The sequence below is a fragment of the Heliangelus exortis genome, chromosome 21 (genome assembly GCF_036169615.1).
Source record: "Heliangelus exortis chromosome 21, bHelExo1.hap1, whole genome shotgun sequence".
Classification (NCBI taxonomy): domain Eukaryota; kingdom Metazoa; phylum Chordata; class Aves; order Apodiformes; family Trochilidae; genus Heliangelus; species Heliangelus exortis.
Window position 1 is genome coordinate 10,348,625 of NC_092442.1, and position 17,478 is coordinate 10,366,102.

The window sequence follows — 17,478 nt, forward strand, 5'->3', positions numbered from 1 at the left end:
TGTTTTCATTGGTGCAAGAATATCAACTGTTTTAAAGATACTCTTGTAGAAATAAGAGATGTGTCATTAGCAACAGACATAACTATTAATTACAGAACCAGCAGAGAGCTGTGTCCCAAAGATATTAAAGGGATGCTGAAACAAGGTCAAAAACATGGGATTCCACTTCCTGCCTCCCTGCAGTAGCCTACCAGAGACAATTGGAGTCCATGTTCTAGGGGGACATAATCCCAGGTGCTGCAGAAGCCACACTTAGAGGGTTTACAGTGACAACTGATCCCCTCCACCATGCTGAGATCACTAAGCTACTTGTAGCCCTGACAGAAGTATGAAATTATTGTTTCCTTTGGTATTTTTACTGGCCATTTGCAATTAAGGTTCTGCTACTGCATCCACTCAGGCATTCCTGAATGCAAAAGCTGTTTGGAAATATCTTTTGCAAATATGTAGAGTCATATAACTAATCTGCACCAAGTTCATTTCTACCATTTGTCTGATTTGGCATTTTCACCTCTTTTCCCCTATTTGAGGCAAACAGGCTCCTAACAATCCCTGTAAAACAAAGAAAAAATCACTTACAGCATTCAGAGCACAGGAACTTTAATTATCTTCACAGATCAGGTCTGCCAAAGTCCAACAGTAAGCAAGAGAGACCTGCAGAGAAGAATCAATTTTCATTATCTGTTTCTCCTCAATTCGCTTCTTAAAGTACCATCAATAAAGAGGTGCAGAGAGGCCCATCCACAGCACACTTTGTCACTATGGCAGCTTTCCCTTTTGTCTAACTAGTTACATTAAACATGAATTCATGGCCTTGATAGGACTAGATTACTGCTTTCAGTAATCTGCTCAGAAAACACTTCTTAATATACACTAGAAAACCAGAAAAGTAGGAAGAAATTCCAAAACACTCAGGGGAACTCTACCTTCAGCATTTCCTGTTTAGAGCTGCAGAATTTAAGAAAGCATTTAACTACCTTAAATAGCCACTGTTTCTGGTACTCAGAACTCTGTACATATTCACTTCAATAGAGAATTATGTATTTGTCAGAGAGCAGAACGTTGCTTTGGAAAAAGCATTTATCAGCACTGGGACAGCCTGGGAGCTCCTCAGTATTGGGCCTGGATGGTTATTATGGGCTTTCTATTCTGACTGCTGCAATTTAAAGCAGTGATCACTTCTGTAGCTCACTTAGCAGAGTACCAGGGACCTTTGCTCAGAAAGCTTTCCAAAGCTGCTCAAAATACACCCAGCTCTGAGAACACAATAAAACAGTATCTGTATTTCATGGTTTAGTGATAAACATTGCTTAATGTCTAACTTGAATTTCCACTTAGGAGACAGAAGAGAGTCTTTAAAAAGAAAGGTCAGTTTGTGTCAAGGAATGAGGTTCCTTTACAGTGCCAGGAGTGTATAAAGGAGCATGGATGTAAATGTGAATTACATTCCTAGCACCTTTACTAGCTAGTGTAAGTTAAAGCAAATAATCTCCAACTTGCTTTGCTATTTTTACTAACTAAAAGCAGTGTCATCTCTTGCTCTTAGAATACAAAGCTGATCTGCACTCTATCACTTTTGTGCATTATATTGATGATAATATATCTGGATGTCTGAATGCCACCAACATGCAGTGGTAGCCTGGAATAATATCTGCATGCTACTGGCTATTTTAGAGTATAACCTTTTTAAAAAAAAAAAAAATCAAGTTCTAGTGTGTCCCTAAAACATGATTGAAAAAACTCAGGCTTGCCTTCCATTTGTAGTTGCAGAAATACTTCCAAGTAACAACCTGGAGTAACAAAACCTCTGCTCAGTTTTTGTGTTTGTCTTTATGTAAATGTGCTTCAGTGGGCAGACACCAGTGGAAGCCATACACACATTATTTTAAAAGGGCTACCAATGTTTGTTATCCAAAGGATGAAACCCATTTACTCACAATGTATCAGTTTCTCTGTGTATCAAAATTCTGCTTCCCAGAGTGGAATTAACTGACATTCCCATTTCTTTCTTCCACAGAGTGCCCTGGTCAGCACTCATTGAGAAACTGCCATAAAAATCCAACAGGGCTTCTCCCTCATTTGTTTGTAATGAAAGAGTTAATATCTGTGACCCAAATATGGAGACCCATTTTAAACTTGCTGAAAATTGCTTTTTAATCCTAGCTCTCGAGGATTTCCTTTGAAACCATCTGCCATGCACCCCGGGTACTCTTTTTCCTGTATATATGCAGGATTACTCTAATATGGATTCTTTTGTGTAACTTAATACATTTCAGTATATTAAAAAATTAGTTGAAATTTCCATTCTTCTCTGATTTCAACTGTGTGCCATAACATTGACTGTAAAAGTCAAAATCAATGATGAGTTCACAGCAAAACCAACACCCATATTTATCTTTCTTACTGCAGTATATGCATTGTAATTCTAAATTATTTAGTCAGCCTAGCACTGGATAGGTTTTAGATATATAGTTATGAGTCATTTAACTAATATAACTTATGCACATGCTTTTTTCCCAACTAGAGCATAATTTGAAGACTGGAAGACACAGCAACAGTAAGACACAATTAACAATGAGACCAGTAAGATTTCTAAACATTATTTCAAATCTATTCTTCAGCTTTATCTATTGTCTTGCTATGACCCTTTATGCCACTGTATTTTTATAGTACAAAAGAGAAGCAACAAAGTCACATTCATAAATAAATGGAATTTTAAAATCCAAACATGCAACCATTTATATTTTAGCAAAGATCCAAAACATGAAACAAAGAAAATACATGGCTTGCTACCAGAATAATGACAGCCAGAGTGATCGAATACATTGATTTATAGTCAATTGGGAGAATGTGGGGAGAGGAAAAAAACAAGCAAAAAATTTTGTTTCAGCACTAACAGATGTTGTATCACCATCCTAAAGACATGTTACTTTTAATACAAAACTGCTCAATGGGAGCCAGGGGGTGAGGACAGAATCAATGCCCAATTACCTGGTTACTTCAGTGTTTCCATTTTAATGGGCTTCCTGCATGATTTTGCCCTTTTAATTTTCCTTCTCTATTGCTCATATTAAATTAGTTTTGTCTTAAATTAGTTTTGTCTTCTTTTCACATCAGTGAAAAGAAATGCAGCTGTCTAAAAGAAACTGCTGAGATGGCTGGTAGCAGGTTCCTAAAAACCACACGTTGTCCTGTCCTCCCCTTCTGTCTAAAGCCAGAGCACCTCACAAGATCCCATGGCACTACTTGGGATTTGCCTGGAGTGACTGAGAACAGCTTCATGTCCTGATACACCTGCTGAGATGGCAAGAAGGCTGCAACAGTGCTACAGCATTTGGGGATGTATCAGTGCTGAAAAACCCCAACCCCAAGCCCAGGATAAGCAGACTAACCCCACCTTTCTCTGGCTACAGGATGGATTAACTGCAGCCTTGTCTGCACTCCCACTGGGGAGTAACCCACTTTCCTGCTAGACTGCATTTTCCACTCACATTATCAATATAGTTTCTTTCCAGTTCCTTAATCTTGGTCAGTGGTGCTAAGGAGGTGGAGAGACACCAGAGATGTACATGGAGCCAGAGCAATGTCTACAGAGCATGAAAATACAATGGATGCATCCTGAGCTCTCACCAAGTCTGGTTCTTCACATACAGCACAAAACCCAACCCCAAAACCCAGAAAGCAGCACATGCACAAACCATACAGTGAAACACATTGACAGGGCTTCCAGGGAACTACAGGAGAAGCAGGTTTTCAGTAGCTGCCATGTGAAAGAAGTATTTCAAACGAAACAAAACAAAAAAAAAGGCAAAGACAAACCCTCAGCAGCCATAACTGTTTACACAACAGCTTTCTTGCAACTGACTGGTCCACCAATACCATGGAAATTAGTGATGTGCAACTAATTGATACAAATCTCCCGAGGGGAGTATTGCTGCTGGTTATCTTCATATGGGAAATTTAGTCCAGAAGGATAAATTGGGTGGACAGCTGAAAAGCTTTAGTTACCCTACTAGGATAGAAATTGATCTGGTAAAGAAAGCTCTTAAAGAGATACCATAATGTCAAAAAACAGGATTAGGAAAAACATTAAAAATTTTAAAACAACTAATAGAATTTATAAAACTTTGTGTTTCTATCAGTGATGCTAATTATTTCCATCAGTTATATCCACAGAGGCCATGGTTGCCTAGATCCTCCACTAGGATAATTTAGAGCAACTCCACTCTAACTCCACTGCAACTTCTGTCTTGGTATTATTTTTAGCTAGACTTCACTCCAGAAACAGTGGATCTCATAGCAGAACAAGGCCACTAAACACGTGGCATATCTAAACAAGCAACAAATGGTGATGCAACTCTTGTAAAATATATGCATGTACTGTCACAGATTGAAGCCACGGTGGTTTTTGCCTGGAGAAATTGGTTTCTGTTATTTCATTAACAGTACTGTGGGGAAAAGAAAACAGCAAAGGTAAAATGGCTTTGGCTCTACATTTATTGTTGATCACCTGAGATTAGTACCTGAAATTCCACTGAACAGATCCTTTAATAACACCATAATATTTAATGTAAATTGATATCTTTGCATAGGAAATACTTTCCTGCAACAGATATGAGCCCAAAGCATCAAAATATATGTAAATCTAGGGTGAAAACAACCAGTGTAAGCTAATAACCTGAGCAGGTGGTTTGCCAGCTCGGACAGAGACTGCAGGCTCAGACAGGCAGTGTCAGTACAGACACCCATCCAGCAACCTGCCAGAAGTTAAATAAAACACATGGAAGGCAGAGACCTGAATGGCTCCATATGCCACCCTGCACAAAAAAACTGGTCTTAACTGATCTTTAAACTACTGCCATCACAGCACAGTCCAAGAACCTTGCTTCTAGAAAAGATCCAAACCAAAAACCAGCATGGAGGTCAGTCTGAAAGAAGCCAGGCCAACTGAAATGTATTTTTCACATGTGTGACAACCTAACAAAGCACAGGCTCCAGGCTGCACTAACACCAACAAATCTGCCATGTAAACTGGAGCCTTATTAGCATCACATTACCCCTTTTTACCTGGATCACACTCCGAGGACAATGCTGGGGTGAAATGCTGTCATGAACCAGGCTGCCAGTTTCCTGTTTCTCATTGGGTTCCCCACGTCCTGGTCCTGTCTGTATTCCTACCCTGAATATTCCTTATTCCTACCTTGACTACTTGTCTGGGACAAAGCAGTGCAGCAACACTGGCAAGACCATGGGGAATAATCACTACTCTGTACCCCAGAGGAAAACTCTTCATGTTGCATTCTCAAAACCACCCTGCTATAATGGATAGGTGTGCTCCTGCTAAGACCACAACTTAGAAAATTACTGTTTAAGTGTTTTCTTAATGCACTGCTCTTTTTTTTTTATTTTGATGCTGAAGGCACATGGTCTATTACAACACTCAAGGAACTCTGACACAGTGATGGATTTATGAGCTATTATGCCAGACAAAATTAGTTCACTGCATGAAGGAGGACTGAGAGGCTATCCAAACTGGAAATAAAGGTGGGGGAGAAGAGGGATCAGAATCAGGCTGGACTTTGTGCTAGCATCATAAAGCTAAAGCAAACAAAACTAATTGGTATGTAGAGACACATACACCTGCAAGAAATAATCATGACTGTTAGCCATGATTTTGCAAAAAAGACCCCAGCAAGAGGCATACAATCAGAGAAGCATACAATCAATTCAGATCAACCCAACTGCTTTGTTCAGTGTTGTCACTGGAATCAATGACAGAACAAAAAGCCAACTGTGGGACAACCAGAGCAGCAAGTAGGTCTCTGAAAGATGTTCTTTCAAAAAACACCACCTCAGCAACAGGATTTTCTATTCTGATTAAATCTACAAACCAGAAAATTCAACCTATCATTAAGTAGTGGTGTCTTAATCTCCCTCCTTCCTCCCCCATCTCAGAATAAAAGATTATGCAGAAAAAGTGCCTGGATACCATTGTGCCTAATTAAATTTGGAGGAAAACTAGATAACCTGCTTCTCTCCCCACATGAAAAAACATTATTTAGGGATCCTGCTCACACAGAAAGAAGAGGCTTGTGGTGGTGTTTTTAATTCTCTGCCTTCTAGGGAAGATAACACGCTGTGGAGCTATTTTAAGAACATCTCATTCACAAAGGTCTCCAATTCAGTCTTCAGAGACAGAGATGATTTTCTTGCTGCTTCAACATCTTTACTGGCATGACATTTGCTTCAGAGGGAGTTGATTTGCTGTTCCAACATCAAAATGGAGCAAGAGCAGCTGCCAGGAGAAGGATAAAAGGAAACACTGGTAACAAAGAGCAGCAGGGTCATTTCTGGTGCAAAGAAATGTAGAACAGAGAAAACTGCAGAACTGTCTCTTTCTCCAAAAAGCCACAGGGGATAAAGACCTTCCCTCTATCTCTCTACCTCCAGCAACTAGTGTTTAGCAGGAAGAAGGAAAATGAGACAAAGAACTAAACAATCAGACTGAAGTCTTCAAATGGCAAATTATGATAAAACAACTTTAAGCACCTGAGCACTCCCCCGGTTAAATCCAAGCTCTCACTAAAGCTCTGCAGCAAGCAAAGAATTCAGGAACTCCTTCAGCAAATTCAAAAGAAAACACTTTTGGCCAGGAAGCACTAAAGAGGATGGAGTTCAGTGTTCTGGAGGTGATAGTCTTCGGGATGAATTCAAGCCCTCGTGCTGCTCATGATCTCCATATCTGCACATCCAGTTCACTGGACAAACATGGGACAAAGCTGCCAATTGCAACACAACCACCAGGAACTGGGCACTGCAGGAGCCCCAGACAGGGCTGAGAGGGCAGCAGAGCAGTCCAAGTGCCTGTAGAGTCTGATCTCCCACATCAGAGATATGCAGTATCTTAGGTGACACCATCTGTCATTCACACCAGCTGTCCCCTGACCCACAGCTCTACTGAAGTTGTTTTCATCATTTCAGTTGTTGTTCAAAGAAGCAGCCACATTCCCACACTGCTGCTTCAAAGACAAAGACAGAGCTCATCGTGGTCGATATCCCCGTTTTGTAGACTAACAAGGTCATCCTAAGTCATCCACTCCATTTAACTACTTGATGGGCCTTTTTCCCTATCTTGTCATTAACACATTGCCCAGAGCAGGACAGGGATTTGTGCCATGTTCAACAAGGCAAGCAGAACCCTGCCCAGCTCTCAGATGATGGGATACTGCCATCCTTGCAAACTTTAGACACACAAACCTTTACACAGCATCAGAGTTAAAAAAATATATTCTTTCCCCCTGCTCCTCACTGCATTTTATCAACAGATTAATTTATTAGAGACAAATCTGTGCAAACATGCTTCATTCCACTTAAATGTTACTTCTTCTCCATTAAAGGGGTCACAACAACCCAGGGTGCATAGCTGCTGCACAACACTCAGCCATTACTTCAAAAGACTTGCTCTAATGTTCAGAGTCTTGTTTTCACAGCTAGTTCTTGTGGTACAAGAAAAAAACCACAAAGCCTATGCCTGGAACCAGACCATAACATTTTATGCTCTTCAATATGATGCAATCTTTTGTGGAGAATTTTAAGGTTAGAACACTGCTGAGGAGCACCAAAGAAATATAACTGGCTGATTACAAATTGCCTTCCATCTCCTGCCCTTGTGCAGAATGCTGTCAAAAAAATTATACCCCTGCAAAGCAAGTGGGAAATACAAGGAGAAAATAAATCTCTCAAGAGTCAGAAAAGACTAAACTTGATACAGGAGATTTTCAAAGAGGGACAAGTCTGTGCCCTGTGTTTCTCATGCATAGTATTTAATTTCGTTTTTAGTTTTTAAATTAGTTAAGCCAAGAGTGCCTGACAAATGTAGATATACTAGCACTCAGTGTTTGGTACTCAAACAGCAGACTTGCTATTGCTTTACAACACTCTCACTGTGAATAAAATAGTAAGAGACAGATGCATGTCCCCATGAATAACTGCCTTCACCAGTAAGAGATTAGAATTGATCTGTCATGTTTCATCAGCAGTAGCCACCAATCACATATCTCCATGCATCACTGGGGATGACAAATTAGTTGCAATCAAACTGGGCTTTGGCAGGATCTAGAGCAGTGTCTCTACCTGCCCAGTTCACATTACTCTGGTTAGATTCTGCCAACTCACTCATCAAGCAGCTCAAGCTCATTGAACTACTCACAAAACACTCTTGCTCAAAGTTGCATGAGCCAGCTCTGTAATGAGCTCCCCCTCAGCAGACTTCTGCTTCTTACACAGAGGCATTAAATAACAAGGAAGCTCTGACTTACAATAGCACACAGCTAATTCCTTCTGCAGCCCTGTTCTGAGCAGGAGTGATTCCTATTAACTAGCACAAAACACTTTAACATACCTGCACTGGAGAAAGAAAAGGGTTACTAAAAGTTGAGTACTTTGCATGTTTCATGTTCTCTTAAGATTCTTTTAAAACATTTTTCCTTAACCATAGCTCTGCATGAATCAACTGGATCTTGTCTCCCTTAAGTTTCATAGCATGAAGTGCCTAAAAAGCAGCTGAACTGATAGCCTTAAGCTCCACAGCATGACAGAGCCCATGGACACCAGTTCCAAGTGTTTATAAACCCAGTGTGGAAGAAAGATATACTTGTTGGGGTGGGTCATTAACACAGGCATCTGACAGAACTCCATATGGACACTAAAGATAAGTGTATCCCTTCAGCTGCCATCTCACCAGTCTCTCACCTCATTGAAAAGTGCTGGTTCAGCTCCAAAGGGCAAATAAAATATGGACAACGTGGTTTCAGCACTTTAAGCTAAACTAAATTTAGAAAAACCAAGTGGCTCCCAGATTCTACTTACACTTTACAGACCTGGAAATTGGAAAGCATGGTTTGTAGTAGTTCAGACAAATGCTACGAGGAGAACTGGGGACAGTTTCACCCTCTGAAGGAACCTCTTCAGCACTTAATTTAACTCTACTACCATCATGGGAAAGGCTCTGATTAACTTATTTTTCTGAGGTAAAACTTGATCAGATATGATTAATATTCACACAAGCAAATGAAAAGTGTTAAAACTGCCAATAATTTATTACTCTCTTTTAGGGAACACTTACTCTTTGCAGTACCACACTGCTTTCTCCACACATGCAGACTACGGGCAGAAGTGAACTACAACAACAAACCACATCAAATATTTTTCATCCTCGATTAACACGTGCTTTACATTTGAACTGTAACTCCTGAGCAGGCTGCAGCAACCCCAGGAACCCAGGCTTGAGGAGAGCTGGCTATGGTACCTGCTACTCGCTCTCTCCGCTACAGAAAATCTTAATCCCTCTGATTTTCTTCTTCTCCCCTCTGCCCAAAGGAGAGGGCAGCTCACCCCACAGCTTCCCCCCCCGCCTCTGGAGCCCCCAGAGCCCCTCAGAGCCAGCACCCGCTTGCTTCACGCCTGCCAGGTGGAGCCTTCGAGCTTTACCTCTTGGTCTTCAAATGGAAAGGAAAAAAATGTAAAAATAATTAACTTAGAACAACAACAACCAAAAAGCTTCTCCAAACACCTGGAGGCCAGCCCCCGCCTTTACAGCACACCAGCTGTCCCGTTAGCGGCCTCAGGCAGCTCCTTTTGTGAGAGAACCACCTTCCTCTGGAGAGCGGGGCTGAGGCAAAAACATCTACCTGAGGAACCTCCCGAGCTGCTCGGCCCCGGGCGGGGAGGAGGCGACCTCAGCCCAGAGCCAGCAGAGCCCGCAGGTTGCCAGGAGCTCCCCAGAGCAGGCGCAGGGCCCCTGAGGGCAGTGATCGCCCTGCCCGGCCCGGCCGCCCCTCACCCGCCCGCCGCCTCCCCTCAGCTCCACAGTGACCTCCGCGCCCCGCCGCGTCCTCACCTCACCCCGCCCCGGCACCGCCATTGGCTGCTCCCGCCGCTCGTCATCCGGCTGCCCGCCTCCCATTGGCTGCCTGCCCACCGGCAGACGCCCGCACCAGCCGCTTCCCGGCCCCTCACCCCGCGCCTCGCCTCGCGATTGGAAGAGCCGCGGCTCCTGTCCCACCCACCGCCGCTACTGACTGGCGGACACAGCCGTCAATCAGGCCGCCGCCTCGCCTCCGAGTACTATTGGCCCAGTAACCTCTTTTCGGGCTCGCGTTGCTCCTCATTGGGTATTCGGATGGGAGAAGGGGGCTGCGATTGGGCCGAAAGCGGGCCTCGGGGGCGGGACTCGGCTCAGGGGGAGAGTCGATTGGCCGGGAGGCTGGAACGGCGCCACGCGATTGGCAGGAGAGGAGAAGAAGGCGGGGCCGTCCGAGGTGAGGGTTGTGTGAGGTGAGGGAATCTCGCGGGGTCTCGGCAGCCCTGGGCGCGGAGGCGCGCGGTGATTGGGCGGCGGGGGTCAAGGGGGCGGGACTGAGCCCGGGAGTCTCCGCAGCGGCCGAGTCCTATGGGCCGGCGGGGCCGTGTCCCGCTCGGTGATTGGGTGGGGGCGGCTCTCGCGGAGCCTGGCGGGCTGGGTCCGATTGGCTGCGGGCGGGTGTCGGGCGCGCGCCCCGCATGGGGGCGGGGGGGGCCGGCGGGGGGAGGGCAGGCCGGGTGCGCGTGCCCGCTGTGCGCTCCGCGCTGGGGCTCCGTGAGGAGGAGGTGAGTGGCGGCGGGGCGGGCGGCGGCGGCGGCGGCGGACGGGGGGCGGAGCGGCGCGGAGCGGCGGGGGCCTGAGAGCCCGCAGCCCCCCCACCTCTGCCCGCCGCACGCAGGCGGCGGAGACCCCCCCCCTCCCCCCACCCGGCCCGCGCCCTCCCGCCCCGCCGAGGGGGGGCCCGCAGCCGCCCCCCGCTGAGGCGCTGCCCGCCGCCGGGTCAGCCTGTCAGGGCGCCGCCGCCGCCCCTCGCTGCCCCCATCGCATCCTCCCCTCGCCCCCTTTATCCCGGCCCCGCTCGTCCCTGTCATTCATTTGTCACTTTCCCCGCTCCCATTTTCCCCTCGCCCCGTCTCTTCCCACCCCCCCCCCCCGCCCGCCCCGTTCCTCCCTTGTTTTCTTTTCCGCCCCGTCCCTTTCTCTTCCTCCATCTATTTTTACCTTCTTTTCACCCCCTTTCGCCCTCCCTCGCCAGATCCTCGCCCTCCTCCCCTCGCCCCTTCCGTCCCCCTTCACTTTTTCTGGGTGCTTGTGTGTGTTTCAGGCCTTCCAGGAAAAGTTGCAAACTCCCGAGGTTGTGGGGTTTTTTTTTTTGCTATATTTGAGGGAGCAGGTGCCTGAGAGGAGGGAGCTATGTAGGAGGTGCCTGGGTGCTCAGGGAGGTTTCGAGGGGATAAAATGATGTGGGAATGGAAGGGGTAGACTTGTCAGTCCTCTCAGGGTGTTCCAGGGGAGAGACTCCAGATCCTCCCTCTGGAGAGAAGGGGGATTGAGCGCTGTATTTCTTTTTTATATTTAAAAAAAAAAAAAAAAAAGAACAAGAAAAAAAAAAAAGTGAAGGAAAAAAACCAAACAAAACCCAACCCAGTTGCCCAAGGATGGAGTTTCAGTAGCCAACCACAGCTGGACTCTTGGGGGAAGAGGGTTCGTGCACTCTGGCTCACGCACACATGAAGAGATTCTCCAAATTGTTTGGCTTCGCGAGGAGATAAGGCCAGTTGAGCTCCATGTTTTTAAAGGTGGGCCGTGTATGATGAAACCCAACTTCTTTTAAAGTGTAGCAGATTTCATTTTTATGGCCAAATGACAGCTTGACCCAGTTGTTATCCAATCAAAGGGCATTTTTTTGAATGTCTCTCTGTGGCACAACAGCCAACGCAAAAATGATGGCGGCTTACAATGGCGGTACGTCTGCAGCAGCAGCAGGTCACCACCACCACCATCACCACCACCTTCCTCACCTCCCTCCTCCTCACCTCCATCACCACCACCACCCTCAACATCACTTGCATCCAGGCTCTGCAGCTGCAGTGCACCCCGTACAGCAGCATGCCTCTTCGGCAGCTGCGGCCGCGGCGGCTGCGGCTGCGGCCGCAGCAATGCTCAACCCAGGGCAGCAGCAGCCATATTTCCCTTCACCGGCACCGGGTCAGGCCCCTGGACCAGCTGCAGCAGCCCCAGCTCAGGTACAAGCTGCAGCAGCTGCTGCAGTCAAAGCGCACCATCATCAGCACTCACAACATCCACAGCAGCAACTGGACATTGAGCCGGACAGACCTATTGGATATGGAGCCTTTGGTGTTGTCTGGTGAGTAACCAAAAAAAAAAAAACCAAGAAACCACAAAAAAACTTGAACCGATTTTTCCTTTCCATTTTTTTTTTTTTTACCAGATCATAATTCATTCTTGTTTTTGTCATTTGAATCAGAATACAAAAAAGCTGCTTACTACAGGTCTTTTTGACTGGTTCGTCTCTGTTCTTAGAAAGTTGGCTTCTCTTGGTTTTGTTGGCAGAACGAGGTTTAGAGTGGTGAAGAGCAGCCTCTGACTAGCAGGCCACACCATCAGTCTCTTTTGAGACAGATGCAACATATTTATATACCTTCTGTACATTTTATTAGAATATGCATTCCGTGTAGGTAAGCTGTGCTTCCTAAAATTTCAGGTTAACAAATGAGCATTTGAATATATATTTTGACCTGACTTAAGATTTAGAAATTAAAAGCATATGAAAATGTCTTCCTTCTTCAGTCACCTGTCAAGATCTTTGTCTAGGAGACTGTTTGACCTCCAGTAGTGTGCTGCATGCTACCTGAAACAGAATGTCTGAACTTTGCTCTCCTCTCGTAAATGTAAATGGGATTTTCTCCCTCACTACGCTGCCGTTCCCCCAGCTGCTGTGGCAGAGGATTCTGCCAGTGGAATGTAATCTCTTAAAATGCATTTTGTGACCACCCTAGTATAGTATGTGTAATTACAGCTCTTCAGGATCATCGAGGTAATGCTGACATCGTTTTTCATATTTTTGGATGTATTTTACTTTATAAACAGCTGTCAGTTTACCATGTGCTGACATACCCTGTGTGAGGAGCCCCAGGATGATGCCTCAGTGGGGTTTCTGAGAGCCAGTGTGTTGCAGCACACTTCCTGTGTCACAGAAACAAAGTTTGAAGTGTGCAACTGCCTTGTGTCACTGCAGAACTTCCCCCAGCTCTCTGCCGAGCCTCAGGAGTGCTGCTCAGGGTACTGGCCCTGCTTTGGTTCTGCTGAGACACAAGTGTTGCATGCCTGGGGTTGCAGTCTGTACCAGCACATGGTGGCCAAGTACAGGACAGGACCACAAGAGCAAGACACGTTATTCCTTCCTCCCAGCCTTTAAAATTGGTCTCTCATAACCAGACCAGTGCTTGTAATAAAACCATGTTTTATAAGAAGGCTGAACAAGCTGCCCAGCCTGGGCGTAGGTTAATGTTACAGTTGATCTCCTGTCCCTCAGTTCCGAAGGCCCCGGGGAGTTAATTTAAATGCTAAGTTTCCCAGGTCACAGGGGGCTGTTGTACAGCTGGCACTGCTGTGATCTTGCTATGGTAAGGTATGAAAGAAGTTGATATGAGAGAATGAAAACTGACAAGAAATGTGCTGTAAAAATTACCTAAAGATTATTTCCATGTGTTCATACATTTTTTGATAAAGTGTGGAGTATTTGTAACTTCAAATTTAGGTTGTTATGTAAGAGCAGAGCTTTTTATCTTTTCTCCAAGCATTTTGTTTACCTGTGTGTATTTCCTAGGTCTTTGTTTTCTCAGTTTTATTTGCCAAAAAGTAAGGTGCAGAGAGAGATCTGCTTCCATGGTAGTCAGTAGAATAAAATGTCAAGCTTGCATATTTAAATATAACTAAAAATGTTGAGGGGAAAAAAAAAAAAAAAAAAAAGTTTGGAAAGCCAAAGGGTCTGTCTGCTCCGGACTGACACCAGGTGGAATGGGGCCAGAAGTGTCTCCCCCATCCCCAGACCCCTGGACAAGCAGGGACTGACAGTGGAGGGACTGTACCCGCAGAGTTGTAACTGCAGCCTTTACTTCAAAGTAGCAACAATTTAAAAAAGAGAGGGGATGTTAAGTAAAATAAAAGCAGAAGCTTGGAGGTCAGATCTCCTTTGGTAAAACTGTCCAGAATGAGAAAGTCAGTGTTTGAAATAAGTTCCTCTTTGCTCACATCTGTTTGGATTCAGTGGTCACTGTTAGGCTTTTGGCATTCCACATTAACTTGCCCCAAGTGAATGCAGGCTGAAGTTAAGAGCCTGTAAGCAGTAATTACACTGAACTTTAGATTTCATTCAAAGCATAAAAGAAGGCCTGTGTAATTTAATTTTAGCCATGCGAGATAATGCAACTCAACATAAACATTGATTTGGATATTTATAGTTGACTCAGATGTGAAAAATGTATACTTTGGTACAAATGTAGCACAGTTTTCAGTAACATAAGGCTGAAGCTAATTCTGCGTAGGGATTCTCTTGCTTCTCTGCACCTCTCTGAGCACACTCCGGCACTAATAGAAAACAGAAAGTTCATATCTGTACTTCTGAGGGAAATGGATGTTATTCTGCTGACAGTTTGAGTATCTGAAGAAGCAGTCTTTCATCTTGCTACTCAGGTGTGTTGTTGCATTGTCTTGAAAGATCCAACTTCTGCAGTTAAGTTTAGCAAGTTGAAGTAACTGGTAGCGTGTGGTACGGAGTTTCCCGTCAGCTTGCTGAGAGAGATTTTGACTTGGCAGCTGGATAATCAATTGTCATTAGCTCATTTGTCTGGTACTTCATGATGTTTTGGGGTAGCTAATGTGCTGCTGGGTTTTCACTCATGAAGAGCCAAAGCGTCATGCTTCAGCATTTTCTTTATTAACTCCTGTGGGTCAGTGCTGCTGCTGGTGTCTGTGTACACAGACTGGATCCTTGTCATCTGCTCACCATTATGTTTTAAACCAGCCATCCTTGGCACATCATCCATGGCTACACAGAGATTTTAAAGTGAACTTAACCCCAGCTGGCAAAGTAGAAGAGAAACTCTTGAACATGATAGCATTAAATTCCTGTGTTTATCCATTTCTGTCATGCTGTAGCACAGGGTGGAGGTGAGCATCTTCTTGCAGTATCAGAGCTCGGTGTTTCTGACCTGTGACAAAAGGGGAGCATGAGTTGCTGAAGCAGGAAAGGATGTGTAGGTCCCTTCCCAGGTTCTGCAGCCTTGCTTAACTGCACTCTGGTTTGGCAAATTATCATGAACCAACTTGCATCCCTGGTTTGCTGGAAAAACCCCACACTTTGCTCTTACGTGTTCACTGTTAACATCTTCTTAAGGTGTTGTAGAAAAATATCTGGGTTTTAGTTTCAGCAACAAACTCGGCTTGGGCCCCATGTTTTATATTGTCTGTCTGATTTTTGGAAGTCTTTTGTATATTCTAAGAATAAGGAGCTGTCCCTTGCAGAAGTTCTCCCTGTTTTGCTGAGAAATGCTGCTGCCATCTGGTGGGATTCATAATAATAATAATAATAATAATAACAACAATAACAATAATAATAATAATAATATGAATGTGCCGAGGCTCACAGTTTTGGGAGTAAGGGGTAGAGCCTCAATGCCTCTGCTAGAAGTGCTCATGCTGTTTCCATGCAATATTCCTCGACCAGTGATGAGGAACTGCATCTGCTGGGGAGTTAGACTGGGAGTAATTATTTTAGTTGCTGGTTCAAGCTCCGAACACCACTGCTGGGATTTTATTTAAATGTCTTTTTGCTTGGGACATATCCACTCCTGTGGGATAATAGACTGTGGCTCTGTAAGGTGTGTGGGGATTGCATTTGTTTTATTATGTGTCTCTAATTTTGAAAAGTTACCATCATTCACCAAAGACAGTGAAATAAAGCAATCTGCTTTATTATTAACAAAATTATGTTAAATGTATCTCTGGGAAATCTGTTACAAATGGCAATAGAAAAAAGTATATTAATTTCTTTTTTTAAGTTCTACTTTAGGCTTTTTAAATTGCAGTGTTGTTTTGATGTAGTTGCTTCTAATACATTTTATTCAGAGAGTAAAACAGCAGTGCAATATTCCAAGTAGTCTGGCTGTTGATGTTGAGGTAGGGCTTTATGTACGGGCTGCTATATAGCCTTTGAAGGCAGAAATAATTCAGCCTAAATCTACTGCTCATTCCTGGCCTTCAAAGGCCTGAAATCACTAAAATCATTGCTAAATAAAAATGGAAAGAATATTGCATACAGCTGATTGTTGCCTGGACCCTAGAACTATTTTAAGAGGGTTTTATGGCTGTGCTGATGCTAAGCACGGGAGTGGGAAAGACGTTTCCAGGATAAACTGATAATCTCCTAACAGTTACTTTAAAGGAACACTTCATGCTGAGCAAGTGTGCTTTACAGATCATTTGTTTTGGACAAAATTACTAGAATCTCTATTTGGAAAAAAAGGTGTTACATCTTCAAAAAAGTATGAATAACTGCAGGAAAAGTTCCCTTTGATAGCAGATACTGCTGCGAACCACCACGATGTTTTGCATAGTTAATGCAAATAATAATGCAAAAGTCCAGTGTGGTAAGCATGAAAAACTTTGAAAAAGGTGAATTATGAAACTTTGTTTTATGAAACCCTGGAAGACTTTTGGTGTGAGAGAGAGTTTTGTAAGCTAAAGCTGTTTGTATCACAATCTTTTTCCAGCCCCTCAAAACTCACCTGTGAGTGGAGAGCAGTTCCTGAACCTGAGGAAATGTCCCGTGTTAATTAGCATTTAGATGGACAACTCTTTGCTTTGTTTGCAACTCTTCCATCTGACATTTTGTATTGACTAATGACTTTTTTTCTTATTGATCAAAAACCATACAAAAGTTTGTCCTGGATCTCTTGTGCTGAATGAGACTGAGCATGAAGGGAGAACTGTGAGCAGGCAGGGATCAGTCTGGTAGATGGAGCAGAATATCCACCAGAATTGGATAAAGAGGCTCTGGAGGGAGTAATCCACGCCAATAACGTTATCCGGAAAGACGATCCCTACAGAACATTCAAACTCAGCAAATCCAAGACAAATCCAAAGAGCCTTTTAAAGTACTGATATTACAGCTGGCTAAGATGCAACAACAATACTAATCAAGAAAATAACTTGGGTTTTTTTCTTGAGAGTAAAAAAACATCTGCGATGTGATATGTTGATTTTTGGTGCAGTGAAATTTGCTTTTAGTTATGGGCAACAAAAATGGTTAGAATTAATAAATAAAACTGTCAGGAATAGTGTAAAAACAACAAAAATTATCCTTCCAGCGTGTTTTAAGGCCTTGGTTATGATCTTCACTCCTCTAGGTAAATATAAAGTTTTTCCATTCAACTGATGAATCTGCCCTGTCTAAAAAGACTGTAATAGAAAAATGTGAACAGAAATTTCCAGTTTAAAATAGACAAACAATTTCCATTAGAAGCTGTGATAGAAATGCCATTATAGTTTCCTGTCTTCTTATAGATAATATGTTTAAAATTTTCATTTTCTGT

At 43.9% G+C, this 17,478-nt stretch overlaps 2 protein-coding genes across 19 annotated transcripts in view; one reads left to right on the forward strand and one right to left on the reverse strand.

Moving 5' to 3' along the window:
* LYRM9 (LYR motif containing 9) overlaps positions 1-9,943 on the reverse strand; it is a 29,891-nt gene extending 19,948 nt beyond the window's left edge. For 6 of the 15 annotated variants that reach the window (XR_011730128.1, XR_011730127.1, XM_071765335.1 and 3 more), the window contains exons 1-2: positions 9,652-9,868; positions 580-654 (exon numbers count right to left, since the gene is read on the reverse strand). The gene's annotated coding sequence lies outside the window, so the exon portion shown is untranslated. The other 9 variants (XM_071765340.1, XM_071765330.1, XM_071765331.1 and 6 more) reach the window with 8 other exon arrangements.
* Positions 9,944-10,618: 675 nt separating this feature from the next.
* The window catches only part of NLK (nemo like kinase), a 43,733-nt gene continuing 36,873 nt past the window's right edge, over positions 10,619-17,478 (forward strand). For 2 of the 4 annotated variants that reach the window (XM_071765654.1, XM_071765651.1), the window contains exon 1: positions 10,654-12,230. In XM_071765654.1, the coding sequence (XP_071621755.1) occupies positions 11,773-12,230 (458 nt within the window). In that variant the 5' untranslated portion in view covers positions 10,654-11,772. The other 2 variants (XM_071765653.1, XM_071765652.1) reach the window with 2 other exon arrangements.